The 13858-nt window shown below is 41.0% G+C and overlaps 2 protein-coding genes and 1 non-coding gene across 9 annotated transcripts in view; all 3 read left to right on the top strand.

Annotated features, from left to right (window-relative positions):
* Positions 1 to 13858, top strand: part of spag17 (sperm associated antigen 17) — a 123887-nt gene that overhangs the window by 92817 nt on the left and 17212 nt on the right. For 6 of the 7 annotated variants that reach the window (XM_085149154.1, XM_085149170.1, XM_085149187.1 and 3 more), the window contains exons 1-11: positions 9231 to 9486; positions 9922 to 10062; positions 10547 to 10606; positions 10742 to 10870; positions 11220 to 11340; positions 11445 to 11660; positions 11789 to 11943; positions 12134 to 12277; positions 12847 to 12916; positions 13034 to 13152; positions 13321 to 13521. In XM_085149154.1, the coding sequence (XP_085005280.1) occupies positions 9379 to 9486; positions 9922 to 10062; positions 10547 to 10606; positions 10742 to 10870; positions 11220 to 11340; positions 11445 to 11660; positions 11789 to 11943; positions 12134 to 12277; positions 12847 to 12916; positions 13034 to 13152; positions 13321 to 13521 (1464 nt within the window). In that variant the 5' untranslated portion in view covers positions 9231 to 9378. Of the gene's footprint in view, positions 1 to 9230; positions 9487 to 9921; positions 10063 to 10546; positions 10607 to 10741; positions 10871 to 11219; positions 11341 to 11444; positions 11661 to 11788; positions 11944 to 12133; positions 12278 to 12846; positions 12917 to 13033; positions 13153 to 13320; positions 13522 to 13858 lie in introns of those variants that run through there. The other variant, XM_085149146.1, reaches the window with a different exon arrangement.
* LOC146521727 (DNA damage-inducible transcript 4-like protein) lies at positions 552 to 2946 on the top strand. The gene is made up of 3 exons (XM_085154754.1): positions 552 to 689; positions 910 to 1057; positions 1545 to 2946. The coding sequence occupies exons 2-3, from the start codon at positions 967 to 969 to the stop codon at positions 2033 to 2035; spliced, it is 582 nt and encodes a 193-aa protein (XP_085010880.1). The 5' UTR covers positions 552 to 689; positions 910 to 966; the 3' UTR covers positions 2036 to 2946.
* On the top strand, positions 13621 to 13691 carry trnag-gcc (transfer RNA glycine (anticodon GCC)). Its single transcript has one exon. It is a non-coding gene; the product is annotated as a tRNA-Gly (tRNA).

Genomic DNA, 13858 nt, shown 5'->3' with positions numbered 1-13858 from the left:
CAGTAATGAGTTCAGCTTATTGGTGCAGTCCCAGTCTATCAAGTGACACATTGGGAATATTAATTAACCACCCCTTCTTTAAAGTGTGTAGTTTAACTTTTTTTTTTTCTTTATTCGTTTACCTTATTGATTACAAAAATATTTTGCGTTTTCTGATCAAACAGCAATATGAAAACTCACGTGGCTTGGTTACAGGCTTAAACATAGCTCGAGGTCTCTCTCTATAATAATAACGAAACAGTCATAGATAGCTTATTAACATTTGCTGGTATTAACATTTGCTGGTGACCCATGATCTACCAAACAGGTGGCTGAAGCGTTGAGTGCATATTAAAACACGTTTCGGGCGAAGTTAACGCTTTATAGCCCTTCTTTAAAACGAATAGAAAAACATTACGGCGTGTTTTCTCGCCCAGGTAGCAACACAAGAAATCACCCCCAAGTATTGGTCAATTTAAATGCTATTTCGCAGCCAATCGGAAAGGAGCTGTGTCCCGCGTCCAGCGCCTGATTGGTCAAGCCCTCTGGTCAGCTGAGTAGACGAGGGTATAAATAACCCTCAGAAGTTTCATCCCGTTGCAGTACGTCTGACTGTCAGTGTGTGTGTTTCTATATTAATGTGTGTGTGCGCGAATTTATTCATGAGGAACCATCTAAATTAAGTTATTTTGTATTAAATAATATTTAAGGTGAGTCGTTTAATGCTGCGAATGAGTGTCTTTTAAGCTAGCAGTTAAGAATTGAGGGGTTTAATTTTTTATTTGTTTAGGTTTTTTTTACGGCTTTTTGTCGTTAAGGGCTACATTTTGAAAGTTTTAGCATCCTGAGGTAGCTACTTCAGTTAGTCATTTGTTTAAATATAGCTCAAACCATCCGCTTGGACTGACACAATGACGCTACTATTTTCAGGCAGCTTTTCTAAAACTACGGGAAAACGGCCGACTCCAGGAGAAACAGGCTATCACCATGGTTGCTACGAGCACGTTAAAGCCCAAAAGCAGCGAGTGTGTTTCAGAATTGGCGGATAGAAGATATGACTACGGTTGCATTGATGCAGGTGAGCTTACTAGTGTTTTCTTTTTGTTTGTGTAGCTAACCTGCTAGATGCTGGATACTTCTAGTTGTGCGCTTGTTTATCCCTGTGTGGTGCATGACTGCAGCAGTGGGGAGGAGGAGGGGGCGGGTACAGATGAAGTCATCCCTTCAGTTTGTCTGCGAAACAGCAGCCCACGATTAAAGGCAAGTCTGAGGCTGTCTTTCTCTGCACATTGCTACAAGATTGTGCTGCAGAAACATGATATTTTGTGCGTGTGCAGCTCAGACTCTTGAGATGGTATTTCGTTTTTAAGGGACTTTTGACACATTCACACAAGGCAGCTGAGAAGCATACAAACACAGACCCATTCCTTCAGTCATTGGTGGAGTTGAAATCTTGTGATTTGTCCCAGTTGACCTAATAAAATACCTTTCAATTTTACTGCAGCTGATATGATTAAGTCAGGATTATCTGACCTTTAAATGTTTATCTTGCCTTGTTTTCCCAGGACTGGACGTCTGGTTAGACTGCTTAGATGAGACCCAGAGCACCGCAGATGCCACTGAGGACAGAACCTGTCAGCAGCTGGCAAAGATGTTTGAAAACTGCCTTTCGCGGGCTAAGAAGACAACGCTACACTGCTCCTCTGTGCTGGTACCAGAGAAGCTAACGCGGAGAATAGCTCGTGAAGTCCTGCGGCTGGCATCTTGCGAGCCCTGCGGTCTGCGCGGCTCTGTTCTCTTCGTCCACCTGGAGTTGGACAAGGGATGCAAGCAGCTCGAACGCATCGTGTACGATGCCACCGTGGTGCCTACATTTGAGCTGACTCTTGTTTTTAAGCAGGATGGCACCGCCTGGCCCAGCCTGCGGGACTTTCTTTTTATGGGAACCTGCTTCGCGCCGACCTTTAGGCACGCACTTAAACTGAGTCCAGGTTTCCGTCTCGTTAAGAAAAAACTGTACTCCTCCTCGGCAGGTACTGTGATTGAGGAGTGCTGAACTTTTATAGGGATTGGGGATTTGGATATTGGGTTTCCTGTTGGGAAATGCACTTCTGCCCAAATGTAAATGACACTCCAGTGCTGTCACGTTTTCTACAGTGTTTTTATACAGCGCAGTGTTAACTATTAGCCAGTCAGCTTTGGATGTAAAGCCAGAAGCTTGTGCATCAGAAAGCCTGATTGTTCTGATTCAAGTCTTTTTTTTTTCTTTTTTTTTTAATCAGCAAAATTGTAATGTTCTGTGTGTTTGTGTGTTTTCTAACATGAGTTGCTCAAACACCATTTGAAGTTGTACTTTTTGCAGATGAATGTAAACCTATCCCAAAGTGTGAGAGGGACATACTGTCGGGTACACTTTTCTTAAAGACACTAGACACTTTCTTGAGGCATCTGTGTGTTTCCAGATACGTTGAACGCTCAGCCACAGCGAGCACACAGAGGGCTGAATAAGAGTCTGACATTTAGTCTTTTGGGGGCCATATTCTGGTTGTGTGATGCTGTATTTAGGGCTGTGATTGTTTTTAAAGACTATAAGTCTTGCGTAGATGCTGCTGTCATGGTATGGGACTTCCCACACTATAGGGGAATATGTGGATGCCTTAAATCTCACGCACATTTTTTTTCACACAGCTATGTCACAGCTGCGTCTCTTTCTAAATGTTTTATTGCATTTTTATTTTTTTACCCCCCCCCCTCCTCCACCTGATGCACCTTTTCAATGCAGAGACTTTATAAATTATTAGATGGTTCGCCCAAGCGATGTGTATTTGTTTTAACAATTAACTTGTTAAAAAAAAAGTCCCAAATCCCCCTCCCCCTTTTTATTTTTTAACTTTCCATTGTTTTTCAAATTTGATGTTGAAACAAACTGAGTTGTCTGTTTGGACAATAAAATCACTTTAATGTTCATTTTTGATTCCACGTGTGCTCCTTTCTCCATTCTTATATTGCCATGGATAACCTGTCATGGCAAAGCCTGCTAAACGGGGATAATTCACCTTTTAGACAGAGCAACAGGCATTACAAGATCTTGACAAGAATGTGGCACTTACTTGATCCTTAAAAGCTTAAAAATGTAATTTGTTCTGCAGGCTTCCACACGCCACTCTCCTGACTGCTCGTAAAGCTCACTGGCTGCCGCTGTGAGTACCTGCAGTGTTTGTGTGACATTTCTCTCATTGTCTTAAATGGTTGGGATTTTAATAAACTTGTGAGAAATGCGAGTGAGATGAGCATGAGACTTGTATGGTGCATGACAAGATTCCTCCCAGTTTTGCTTTAATGAGGAATTACTGTCATAATTGTTTACAACTTTTTACATTTGTGTAAAAAGTTAGTTATGGCACCATGCCGGTCGCGCTCAAGTGGCGAAACAGGCCGCAGGGGTTACAGCAGGTTAATGGCAGAGTCACATGATGTTGTGCAAGATGCGCTGCATACAGTCCTTGTGCAGGACAATGAAGCTCTGATTGTCTGGTTGGCGTCACACGTAACGACCTCTGATCCCGTTGCTTTGCTGTGCTAATGTGGGTCAGCGGCGCAGATCTGAACTGCGAAGCCCATAAACACAAAAGATCCACAAAGAATATGTGCTATACAATTCATCGCTATGTCTGTGTATTCTATAGATACACTATCAGTCACGGCTTTGGACACACTTTGTCATTTAATTGTTCTTCTTTATTTAATTTTTTTTACTTTCTTTTTTATGTAGCAAAGAAAGTAACACTAAATATGTTTATGATGTCTTCAGTGAGAATCTACAATGTAAATTGTCATGAAAATAAAGGTGTCCAAATTTTAGATTGATAGTGTACTACACTTGATTATTCATGGCCAGAAAAAACAGGTTAAATTGAAGCCCAAGTTACAGTCTAATTTCCTCCTGTCCCCATTGTTATATAGATTTACTTTAGGCCTTCTCATTCCACCTACTGCATCTTACAAAGATCTTTGTCAATAAGTCCCTTGCAACATTAGCATTTCCCCCTGATTTATGGTCCTTGTCCATGAAAAGGCAGAGTTGGCAAATCCTTCTACTGAGGGAGGCTTTGCCATAATATCTTGCCTCATGGAAAAGTACTGAGGCCCTTGTCATGCTGCTGCAACCAAAAAAGAAAAAAAGGAAAATCTTAGCTGCACTGTACTGGCTTCGCAACTTGTTTGCTGAAGCTAGTAAGTCTGCTCGTGGTGCTCGATATCCTCGGTGTCAACATGATTCATCTCACCCCTGCGCAGCGTGAGTTACATTGACGGTTGTGAAAGAGGTCTTTTACCGCCACAGCTGTGGAGTCGATCACACCTATCAGACGGATGCATCCTGCTTACCCTGCACAAACAGCCTACAGATGTTTATCGGCTTTTGATGCCTCTCCATCCCCACGGGCTTATCCGAGTTACTGGATAGGCCTATTTGTTCCTGACTCCTAAGAGATGAGCTGGGCTTGATTCCATGTTTCCTCCTGACCCATAGAGCAAGGTCTTTCTGGGAAGATGGAAATCTGATGAACTTACTAAAAGGAGAATGCATGCCACTCTGGGACCCGGGGTTATCCTGTAATGCAGATATGTTTATCTGATTGTTTGTTTATGTTCTATGTAAACAATACCTTTTCCCTATTGCCTCATCATCTTTTAGGTATGTCAGTTCACAAGCAGACATAGCATAAACATAGAAAAAACCCAACCAAACCAAAAAACAGGAGGCTCTTCTTACATTGGTCAGTATCCCCATTTGGAATAAGGTAATAAGTGATTCTGGATCATCTGCCCTGTGATGCCGCGATCTTTATCTCACACAGGAAACAATAAAATTCTTGAAAGTTAGACGATAAAACTTTATTTGAGAAAAACGTCACTTTATGTTCAGCTTTGTTTGCACAAAAGACAAAAAATGAGCCCTCCATCCGAAGAAAGAAGGCGGCGGCGTTAGGTGGTTGGGTTGAGTGTTCAAGCTCATGTTTACGAGTTTCATCACATGATGTTTGGGTATCAAAATACATATCTTTAAAACACTTGACTCTTGCTGCCATTGGAGCAGGCAGCATGTGATGATCAAGAGGGAGAAGTTAAATCTGCTTTGGCCTGCAAAACTTCAGTGGCTGTAGGATGTGCTGTGCCGAGCTTAATTTAGCCTTAAAAGTAAGAAGATAGTACAGTGACTGTGGAAAAACACCAACGTTTGCAGCGCTTTCTTTTTGGATTAAAAGTAGACATTTCTTATCAGCGCTGTGTACCATACCATACCATACCACCTTTATTTATAAAGCACTTTAACATAAAACCAGAGTTCACAAAGTGCTGTACATGCTAATAGCATAAGTAAATAAAAATTAAAATGAGATAAGATAATATAAAATAAAAAACTAAAATAAATTGAAACATGTTAAAACAAATAGAGTCAACCCCTCTAATCAATGCCAAAGGCTTCAGCGAATAAATATGTTTTAAGAAGACTTTTAAATTCAGAAAGAGAAGAGGCCTGCCTAACATGCAAAGGTAGATCATTCCACAAGTTGTAAAGATGTCTAAAGGGAAAACGCCCATTAGCCCCCTTAGTCTTACAACTTTGGAGCAACTACAGCAAAAGCACGATCACCTTTAAATTTATACTTAGTTTTCGGTACCCTAAGGAGCTGCTGATTGGCGGACCTAAGGGAACGGGCAGGTGTATATGGTTGTAGTAGCTCCGAGAGATAGGGGGGGGGGGCCAGGCCATTAAGAGATTTAAAAGCAAATAACAAAATTTTAAAAACAATCCTAAAATGTACAGGCATGAGATATGTTTATTTAGTACGAGTCCCGCCTAGCGTAATATCCTAATCATCTTTTTCTGATGTATCCCAGGGGGCTTCAATTTTAAGAAACTTACAATCCATGACACGGTATCAAATGTAGGATGACGTGAAGACTCCAGCGACAGTTTCCCTAATACTTAAACTGTCTTCACGTCATCAGATCTTTGTCTTCTCCATGCACGTTGGAAGTAGGTGAAGTTGTGCCATAAAAAATTATTGGACATGTAATGTAGATCTAAATGTAGAAAATGCCTGGTGAGAAAAGTAATTTTAAATTTAAGGACAGTATGTATGGTAGGACCGATTTGATGGATTGCTTTACAATGAATGCATTTCTGTTTTGGGTTATTTTATGCTCACTTTTCCTCCATTGCCACGTGCCTGTAACACTCCTTCCACAGTCACATGAAGGTGCTTATGAGCTGCAGCTGAACTAGTGAATATGTGTCGAAAGCTTAGCCTCTGAATGATGTTAAGCAGGTTATAAATACGTGATTTACAATTTGTACCTCGAGGGTGTAATAAACTGTAACGAACGTACAGGTAGTACCTTCCCAAGAATGTGACATCATATTTCCTTCCTACTGAGATATTTGATATTTAGTTGTGCAAGGTGCATTATTTTGAGTAGTGAGTGAACCGAGATTTTAAATAAACTCTTATGACTGGTCTTGGACGTAATGAAATAGCCCCTGCAGGCGCATGATGCACAAGTTTAATAGCCGTGCAGGACTAAAAGAAATGGATATTTTGAGATGTTGCTATGCTATTTTCAGTATGCAGACTGTTATATAAGTGTCACTACAGTGTTTATGTGGCTGCTGTGTGTGACCTTTGTAGGACACAGCCTCTGGAAGGTTTGGAGATGACAGCTCCTCCATAACTAATGAAGCCCCCCCGGCTTCAAGCACAGATTTCTCTGGCATCTCGCAGGTGGGCGTTGTCTCACTTTTGACCTTTTATGGCAGAGCTGATAGCGGTTGGTCACCTGGGTCATATCGCCCTCATAACTGTGGCCCATTGTGTTTATTAGGAATTTGTGCTTGGGAACAAAGATGTAGAGATGCATGAGATTGTTTGTAATATGAACAGAGCAAGGAAGATTCAACCGAATAACTGAATGCGTGCCCATTAACAGAAATTACGAGTTATGGTTGGGTTGCGCTGAAATTAAACAGGAAATGGTTTTGGCATCACTGATTTTCATGTTTTGTCGCCTTCCTTAAAAAATAAAGTTAAAGATTAGTAAAGCAAAGTTTATGCCAAGGTATATGAGAAGTAGTTTAAATGATGTTTCAGTGGACAAAAATCAATAATATGAATGCACTGGTTTACTTAAAACAGATGAGAGTATCCTATTCTTTTTAAAAAGAACATCAACATCAAGAAGACCAATTGAAAAGAAAATATAAATAATATTATCATGAATTGCTAATTACTGTCTGAGAGTGTGTTGGGGTGGTAAAGTGGTCACAACCTCTTTAGATTCATTATATCTGTGTATTCACCTGATTAGCATTTAACTTCTTGTTGTAAAATAAAACCTTGCCAACGCTGGTTTCTTTTTTCAATACTGACTGCATTACGATTGAAAAAAATGAATATATGAACGTTGAAGGCTCTTGTCCATGGCTGCTATATTTAACCTTTATCTTGTTGCTTGGCTCATATTGTAGAACAATTGTTTCACCATCCTTTATAGCGGCCCTTCCCAAAGTGTGGGGCCCGCCCCTGGGGGGGGGGGGGCGGTATGAAAAGGGAAAAAAACAAAAAACAATGCTTGGACACTGCTAGCATGGGGCTCCCACACAAACGCAAAGCAGGAGATGAAGCATCGCTGAATATGTTTCCAAACCAACTTCATTCTAAGCCAAAGACTAGAAAATATGGTGAAGCAAATCTGCCCTTTGGTTTCACCTGCACAAGTGCCAATGTAGGTCTCCTCAGCAGAATTGGTTTTCCCTTCCTCGGGAGCAGCGCTGGGCTCTGCAACTCACGGACAAACAGGATCCCACATTCTTGATTTTTAGTTCACAAACACTTCTTGTAATGACTAACTACTCCTGACATTTTGGAGAAGTTGGCTCTTTATACACTAAAGTTACCGCGGGATACAAATAATATCATGCTGATCCTGCCACGATTTGTTCCCCCTGACTAAATCAAGGACAAACAGCATCCCACAGCTGTTTGTTTTTAAACCCATTTTGCACAGAGAGGCATTTTTTTTGGAAAAAATGTATTGATAGCAATGTTGAATATTATTACACAGGAAAAAAACCCCAACTACATGTAAAATAATTACACCGTGAGGCCTCTGCCTTTCTAAATAGGGACAGTAACTGCGTGTATGTAAGCGTGTAAAAACTGAAGATAGAGACAAAATACTGTTTATCTGCCATTCTGCAATTCATCTCATGTAAACAATAACGTGGCGCACAGCGTGAGGTGAAAAAAGGCACATACCTTTGACGTTGTGTGATGAACTTTTTATTAGTCATCCACACGTAAACCGAAAAAGGAGTTTTAAAAAAATCTCCGTTTTCGGTGATTGGAAACGCCATTTACGTGTGGACAAAATAGCTGCGTTTTCAAAAATACCCGTGTAGGTGCGACCGTAGCATAAAAGAGTTAGTAGTTTATTTTCTTACTACCTGTAATTTATTGCAGATTACTTATATTCGCTTAATTGTTTACTAAATGTTTGAGGTGTGAAATAAACCGCAATGGAGCAACATATGGGTGTGTGTGGTTGGAGGATGTGTTTGTGCGTGCGTGTGCGCGCGCGGGGGTGGGGGTGGGGGCGAACATTTTTCTTGTAAAACAAAGGGGGGCCCAGCAAAAAACGTTTGGGAAACACTGCTTTATAGGGATTTAAAAAGTGTATGTGCCGTCATTATCTATTCTCAGTTGCTCTGGATCAGTGTTTCTATCACAGAAATTAATCAGCTGTTTGCAGTGTTCACTGTCTGGGCACAGTGACAATATTGCTCAGGAGCTCTTTTTTTTGGTTAGATTTACGAAGCCAAATGCTTTGAACTTAAGAACTGATTACTATGTACTACTATAGATATAACAATCACTGAAACTGTGTAAGCAACGACATGGATTTGGTTTGTAAAGTTTTGATTCACAAGGGGTTGTGACTCTGCTGTGAAAGCGCAGCTGTAGACAAAGTATAATACGGCCATCTAGTGGAGACAGGAAACGACAGCAACATTAGACTAAAAGGTTGTGTCTTTAAAAACGAAGCAGATTTTATTATATTCTAATTCTTGTTTTCGTACCTTTTTACTACTAAAGTCGAACACGACGAAAAAGCGAATTTTTAAACAGGGAGGCGCGTTCCGTCAAGCTTTTGTTCTGAAAGTCTACAGGAAGTCCCACTCTGAAAACATTACTTGACGCTCGTGCCCTTGCGGTTACCAGGGGCAACATGAGCACCAGATGACAACTCACAGTTAGTAATCTAAAGTTGATCTCTAAGTCGAAAATTGCATTACTGTTTTCACTGCTCTGTGTTGTTGAATTACCACTAAGCGGAATGCCACCAAAGGGAGCTAAAAAGGGCTCTGCTAAAAAGTCCACTACTGATGGAGGCGCAGTAAACAAGAACTGGGAGACTGGTCTCATCAAAGCAGAGTTTGAAGAGGTTTGTCGTCTCACTGACCACTTTTTTTTGGCTGAACTTAAATAGTGTGTTGGAAACATTTATATCGTTTTCACACTGAGTGAATCTCGCAGTTTTCTCATAAGACGTTAGCCTAATCTAAGGGCAGGTTAATGGGTGCGCTCGTGCGATTAGCCAGATCAGGCAGCTTCGATTTTTCAGACCGGAAGTTATAATTTCGACATCCCTAAATGTTATTAGTAAAAGTTGTTATGCTTCTTAAAAGATTTTCTTCTTTTTTTTTTTCTTTAACGTAATTTTTTTTCATTTGTCTTGGCATAAATTGCACCATCACTGAGCCTAAAGCGAGCTGTCATATACTGCAAAGCAAATATGTATAAATATGATATGAAATAATGTAGCCTGTGCCTGGGGTGTGTTGCAGTGGTATATCGTAAAACGTATTGCCCCTCCCAGGATTCGTGGCAGGCATGTGTGTCTTTTGTGGTTGGGAGAGGTCCGCAGGAGGAGGAACTGATCCAGGCGTTGGCCTTGGCTGTACAGGAACCCCAACGCAAACTTTTCAGCTTGCTAACTTGGGACGACACGCTTGCAAAGGTACTCCAACTTTGTTACTTCCTTTATATTAAAGGGACCTGTGGTGTTGATATAACACATTTTATATTTTATTGTTGACTCTACTAGACTTGCTTTACATCATTTACACTTAAAAATGAGCCTACTTTGTCTCAAATGTTGCATGGCGGTGTTAGTAAATGCGTCATGATACTAACGCCTACCAGCAAGAAGGTCGTGGTTCGAATCCATCAGCAGGATGAGCCCTTTGGGTGGGTGTTTGAACCTACCTGGCTTTCTTTCTGGGTGCTCAAGGTTTCTCCCACATTTCAAAGGGCATCCCTTTTAGGTGAGCATGTGGTAGTCCTCGTATTTGACTGAGTACCTATACAGAGTGGACTTGACAGTTGCGCTTAAAACTGGGATGGACCTTCCAGAGCTGTGTTTAATATTGCTTAATAGATTATAGCTTAATAATGTACCATTCATGGTATATATTGTAAAGTAAAATCCTTCCTCTTTGCAGATCCGTGAGCTGGGGAATCCCAAAGCAAAAAAAACCGACGACGTCCCCATGTTCTATCAGGTATGCGTTGGAAATTTTTACAGGAGTGACTTTGTACACCATGCCAAAGAATAATGTTTTTTTATGTGACGTGACGTGTTTCAGTGTAACAGTCATTGTTGTGTGTGTATTTATAAGTGTCTGTGTTTTGTGTAGGTTACAGAGCCAGCTAAACTGCTGCTCGATGCAGGAGAGGGGATTCCCTGTGACCTGATGGCAAAAATACTGAAGTTCCAGCTGCTACTTATCAAAGCCTGTGATCAGCCGAGGTCAGATGCTAACCAGGTAAATGACTTGTTATTTAAGTGGTTCTTATTCCTTTATAATTAATTAAGGTGTTGACAGGGCGTGAAATTTCACTTTAAGTGTTATCTTACTAACACTACTAACATCTAGTTGTTTTTAAAAAAGATTTATTGTAACTCGAAAATTCTTTGTATTTTTGTATTCATCATACCCCCCTGTGATATTACATTCTTCGTTTGTGTTTCACATGTCATGGGTACATGGCCTATACTTAATGGTCAAGTATTGTTTCATTCAAGACAGCTTTTGTACCACCAGTGATATAATTCTGATATCACATTTGAGATGTTCCTCAGAGTCATATTTTTAAAACTGTTTTATGTTTAAGGCTGAGGAGGAAAAGACAGCAGTCTCTGGTAAAAAGGGAAAGGGTCCTCATACACCGGTGATACCACCCAAGAAGACCAAGCTGAAGCGCAGGGGTGACGTTGAGCCACCTACTTTCAAAGGTAAAAGCTGATGAAAAGCTAAAGTGGTAAAAAATTAATATAATTGTTCAGGTTGTTTCGTGCTTTAAAATCTTGTGCGCACTGATTTTGTCTCTTGGTCATAGACGATGAGCCAGAGTGGGGTCCTCAGCACTATATTCTAATCCTGGGATTCTACCAGCCGCAACTGATAGCAGGACTTGATGCCATAGGTGTTCATGTGTCTAATTTCATCAAATTGTGTTCGGACTTCTCCCAAAATATGGAGGAGCAGCAGGATCACCAAGACAGCTGTGAGGGAAATGAACAGAGTCTCAGAGCTTCGCCGGTTTTTGATGCAGGTAAGGGGTAAACAGTAAATCTTCTGTTTGCTATCTTCAGTAAATAGTAGATTTATTGTATGTTATAAGAGAAGTATAAGACATGTATGTTTACACTGCATCATCATTTTTTCTGCGTGTATCAAAAGCTGTGCAGGAAAGGAAGTTGAATGAATTCTGGTCAGGTCTGAGATCAGTTGTGGACAGCGGGCCACCAGACTCCAGGCTCCATGATGTGGTTCAGCTCAGCTACACTGTTCCTGACTTCCTGCTTCCCTTTGACGTGCAGGACCCTGAAACTGTGGTGAGTAGATAAGTGTTTAACATATCTATTCTCATGTTTGAGTTTATTAGAATATTGCACATTATCTTGTTTTTCTGTTATCCAGTTTGAATTATATATTTCATATCTGCTTTGTTTTGTTTAAGCATCACATGATGTGACCTGCTTTTTACTTGAAATCCATGTCTGTGTGTCTATGCTGTGTGTCCAGCTGGAGTTGGGAAGCCAAATCTTTGACGGTGTGGCCTGTCTTATCTATGACTGCCTAGACGTCAGAAGGCAGTATCAGCAATATCGGAACAATGTTAAATTCATCAGTGTGCCTGCTGTTGTGAAGCACTCAGAGCCTGTGGAGGTAAATATATGTAGATACAGTTAGACACCGGTAGCTTTCTTGAATGGATTTATTTTTAAAAAAATGCTTGTAGCAGAGGATGGTTTCGATCCATCGACCTCTGGGTTATGGGCCCAGCACGCTTCCGCTGCGCCACTCTGCTTACGCCTCTGATGTGACTCAAACCCACAATCCCTGGCTTAAGAAGCCTATCCATTAGGCTTCATGCACTGGTTTTAACCCACTAGGTACAAACCAGCGTTCACTAACCTGCACTTAACCCTCTGTTTTTGGCTTTATCAAAACCAAAAACAAAAAAGATTGTCAATTAAACTATCAAAATAAAAGTGTTGATATTCTGGTAGGTAAACGTGTGTTGTTTTTTTTTCAAGAGTATATTGAGGAGGATAGATCTAGTCTGAAATGAATCCTCTGATAATCAGACAGCATAGCTTTTTATCTAAAAACAACACTCCAGATATGACCCACAGCACTGGTCCTGAACCTCTACACTGACATCATTGTTTTTCTTTCTCTTTATTTGTTGATATTTGTCAGAATGGAGATGATTTTTCTGTTCCTTGTGCCAGGTTGTGTCAGCAGCTCCAACCCCACTCACCAAGAAGAAGTCAGGTCAGGAGGAAGCCCCAGGAGACCAAGGTGAAATTCTGTTATTGTTATTGTTCATCTGAACTATTTTGGTGTAGTCTTGTTTGGCATTTTGAATTAAAACCTCCTAATCCTTTCTCTTTTTAATGGTTTCTTCTTGGTGGACAGAGAACAGGCTCCTTCCTCTCTCTCTAGATGTGGACATGTGTTACTATAACAACCTGCTGGACCTGGTTGCTCCTGAGGCCTGCTCTGTGCCTTTGATCCTGCACTGTATGTTGGAACAGGTATGTGTGCATTTGGTTTTGTGAATGTGCAGTTTTGCTCGGTCTCTTACTGTGTGTGAAAGAAGCATTTCCAAATATGGTCGATGGGAAAATGTTGTGTGACTGATTAATGAATAGCTAAAATGAGGACTGAGGACATATTAGAATTTATACAATTTGTGTCTCTAGGTGGTGATTTCTGCAGAGCAGTCCTTGTCTGCCTATCCCCATGTGGCTGAGGACTCCAAACCTCTCAGCAGCCCCTGGTTAGACCACCAGCTGGTCAGCTATATGCTCCAAAACTTCTTGCCACTAGTACAAAAAGAAGAGGAGAGACTCTATGTATTAAACAACCTCCTAAACACAGTGCAGAATGAAGAGGATAAGAAGGTATAGGTACCACTGCATAACAATACACATTAGATAACTCCAAAGAACACGTGCTGAGAAGACCACAAAAAATGCTAAGCCTCCAGCCTAGTATGTGAAGCATTGGTGGTTCAGTGGTAGAATTCTCGCCTGCCACGCGGGAGGCCCGGGTTCGATTCCCGGCCAATGCAGCAACTTTTTTTTTTTTTTCCCCTTCTCCTTTTAAACAGAAGGCGCCGACTCACAGGAAGACAAGGTCATATTTCTGTGGGCAGGATTAGTGTCAGACACTTAAAGCTCAATAGCAAATGCCCACAAGCTCTTGTGTTATGGTAATGGAGCACTTGCGGCAACATTC

The sequence above is a fragment of the Neolamprologus multifasciatus genome, chromosome 3 (assembly GCF_963576455.1).
Source record: "Neolamprologus multifasciatus chromosome 3, fNeoMul1.2, whole genome shotgun sequence".
NCBI lineage: Eukaryota > Metazoa > Chordata > Actinopteri > Cichliformes > Cichlidae > Neolamprologus > Neolamprologus multifasciatus.
The sequence above is the reverse complement of the archived record's forward strand: the minus strand, read 5'-3'. Positions and strand labels throughout refer to the sequence as shown.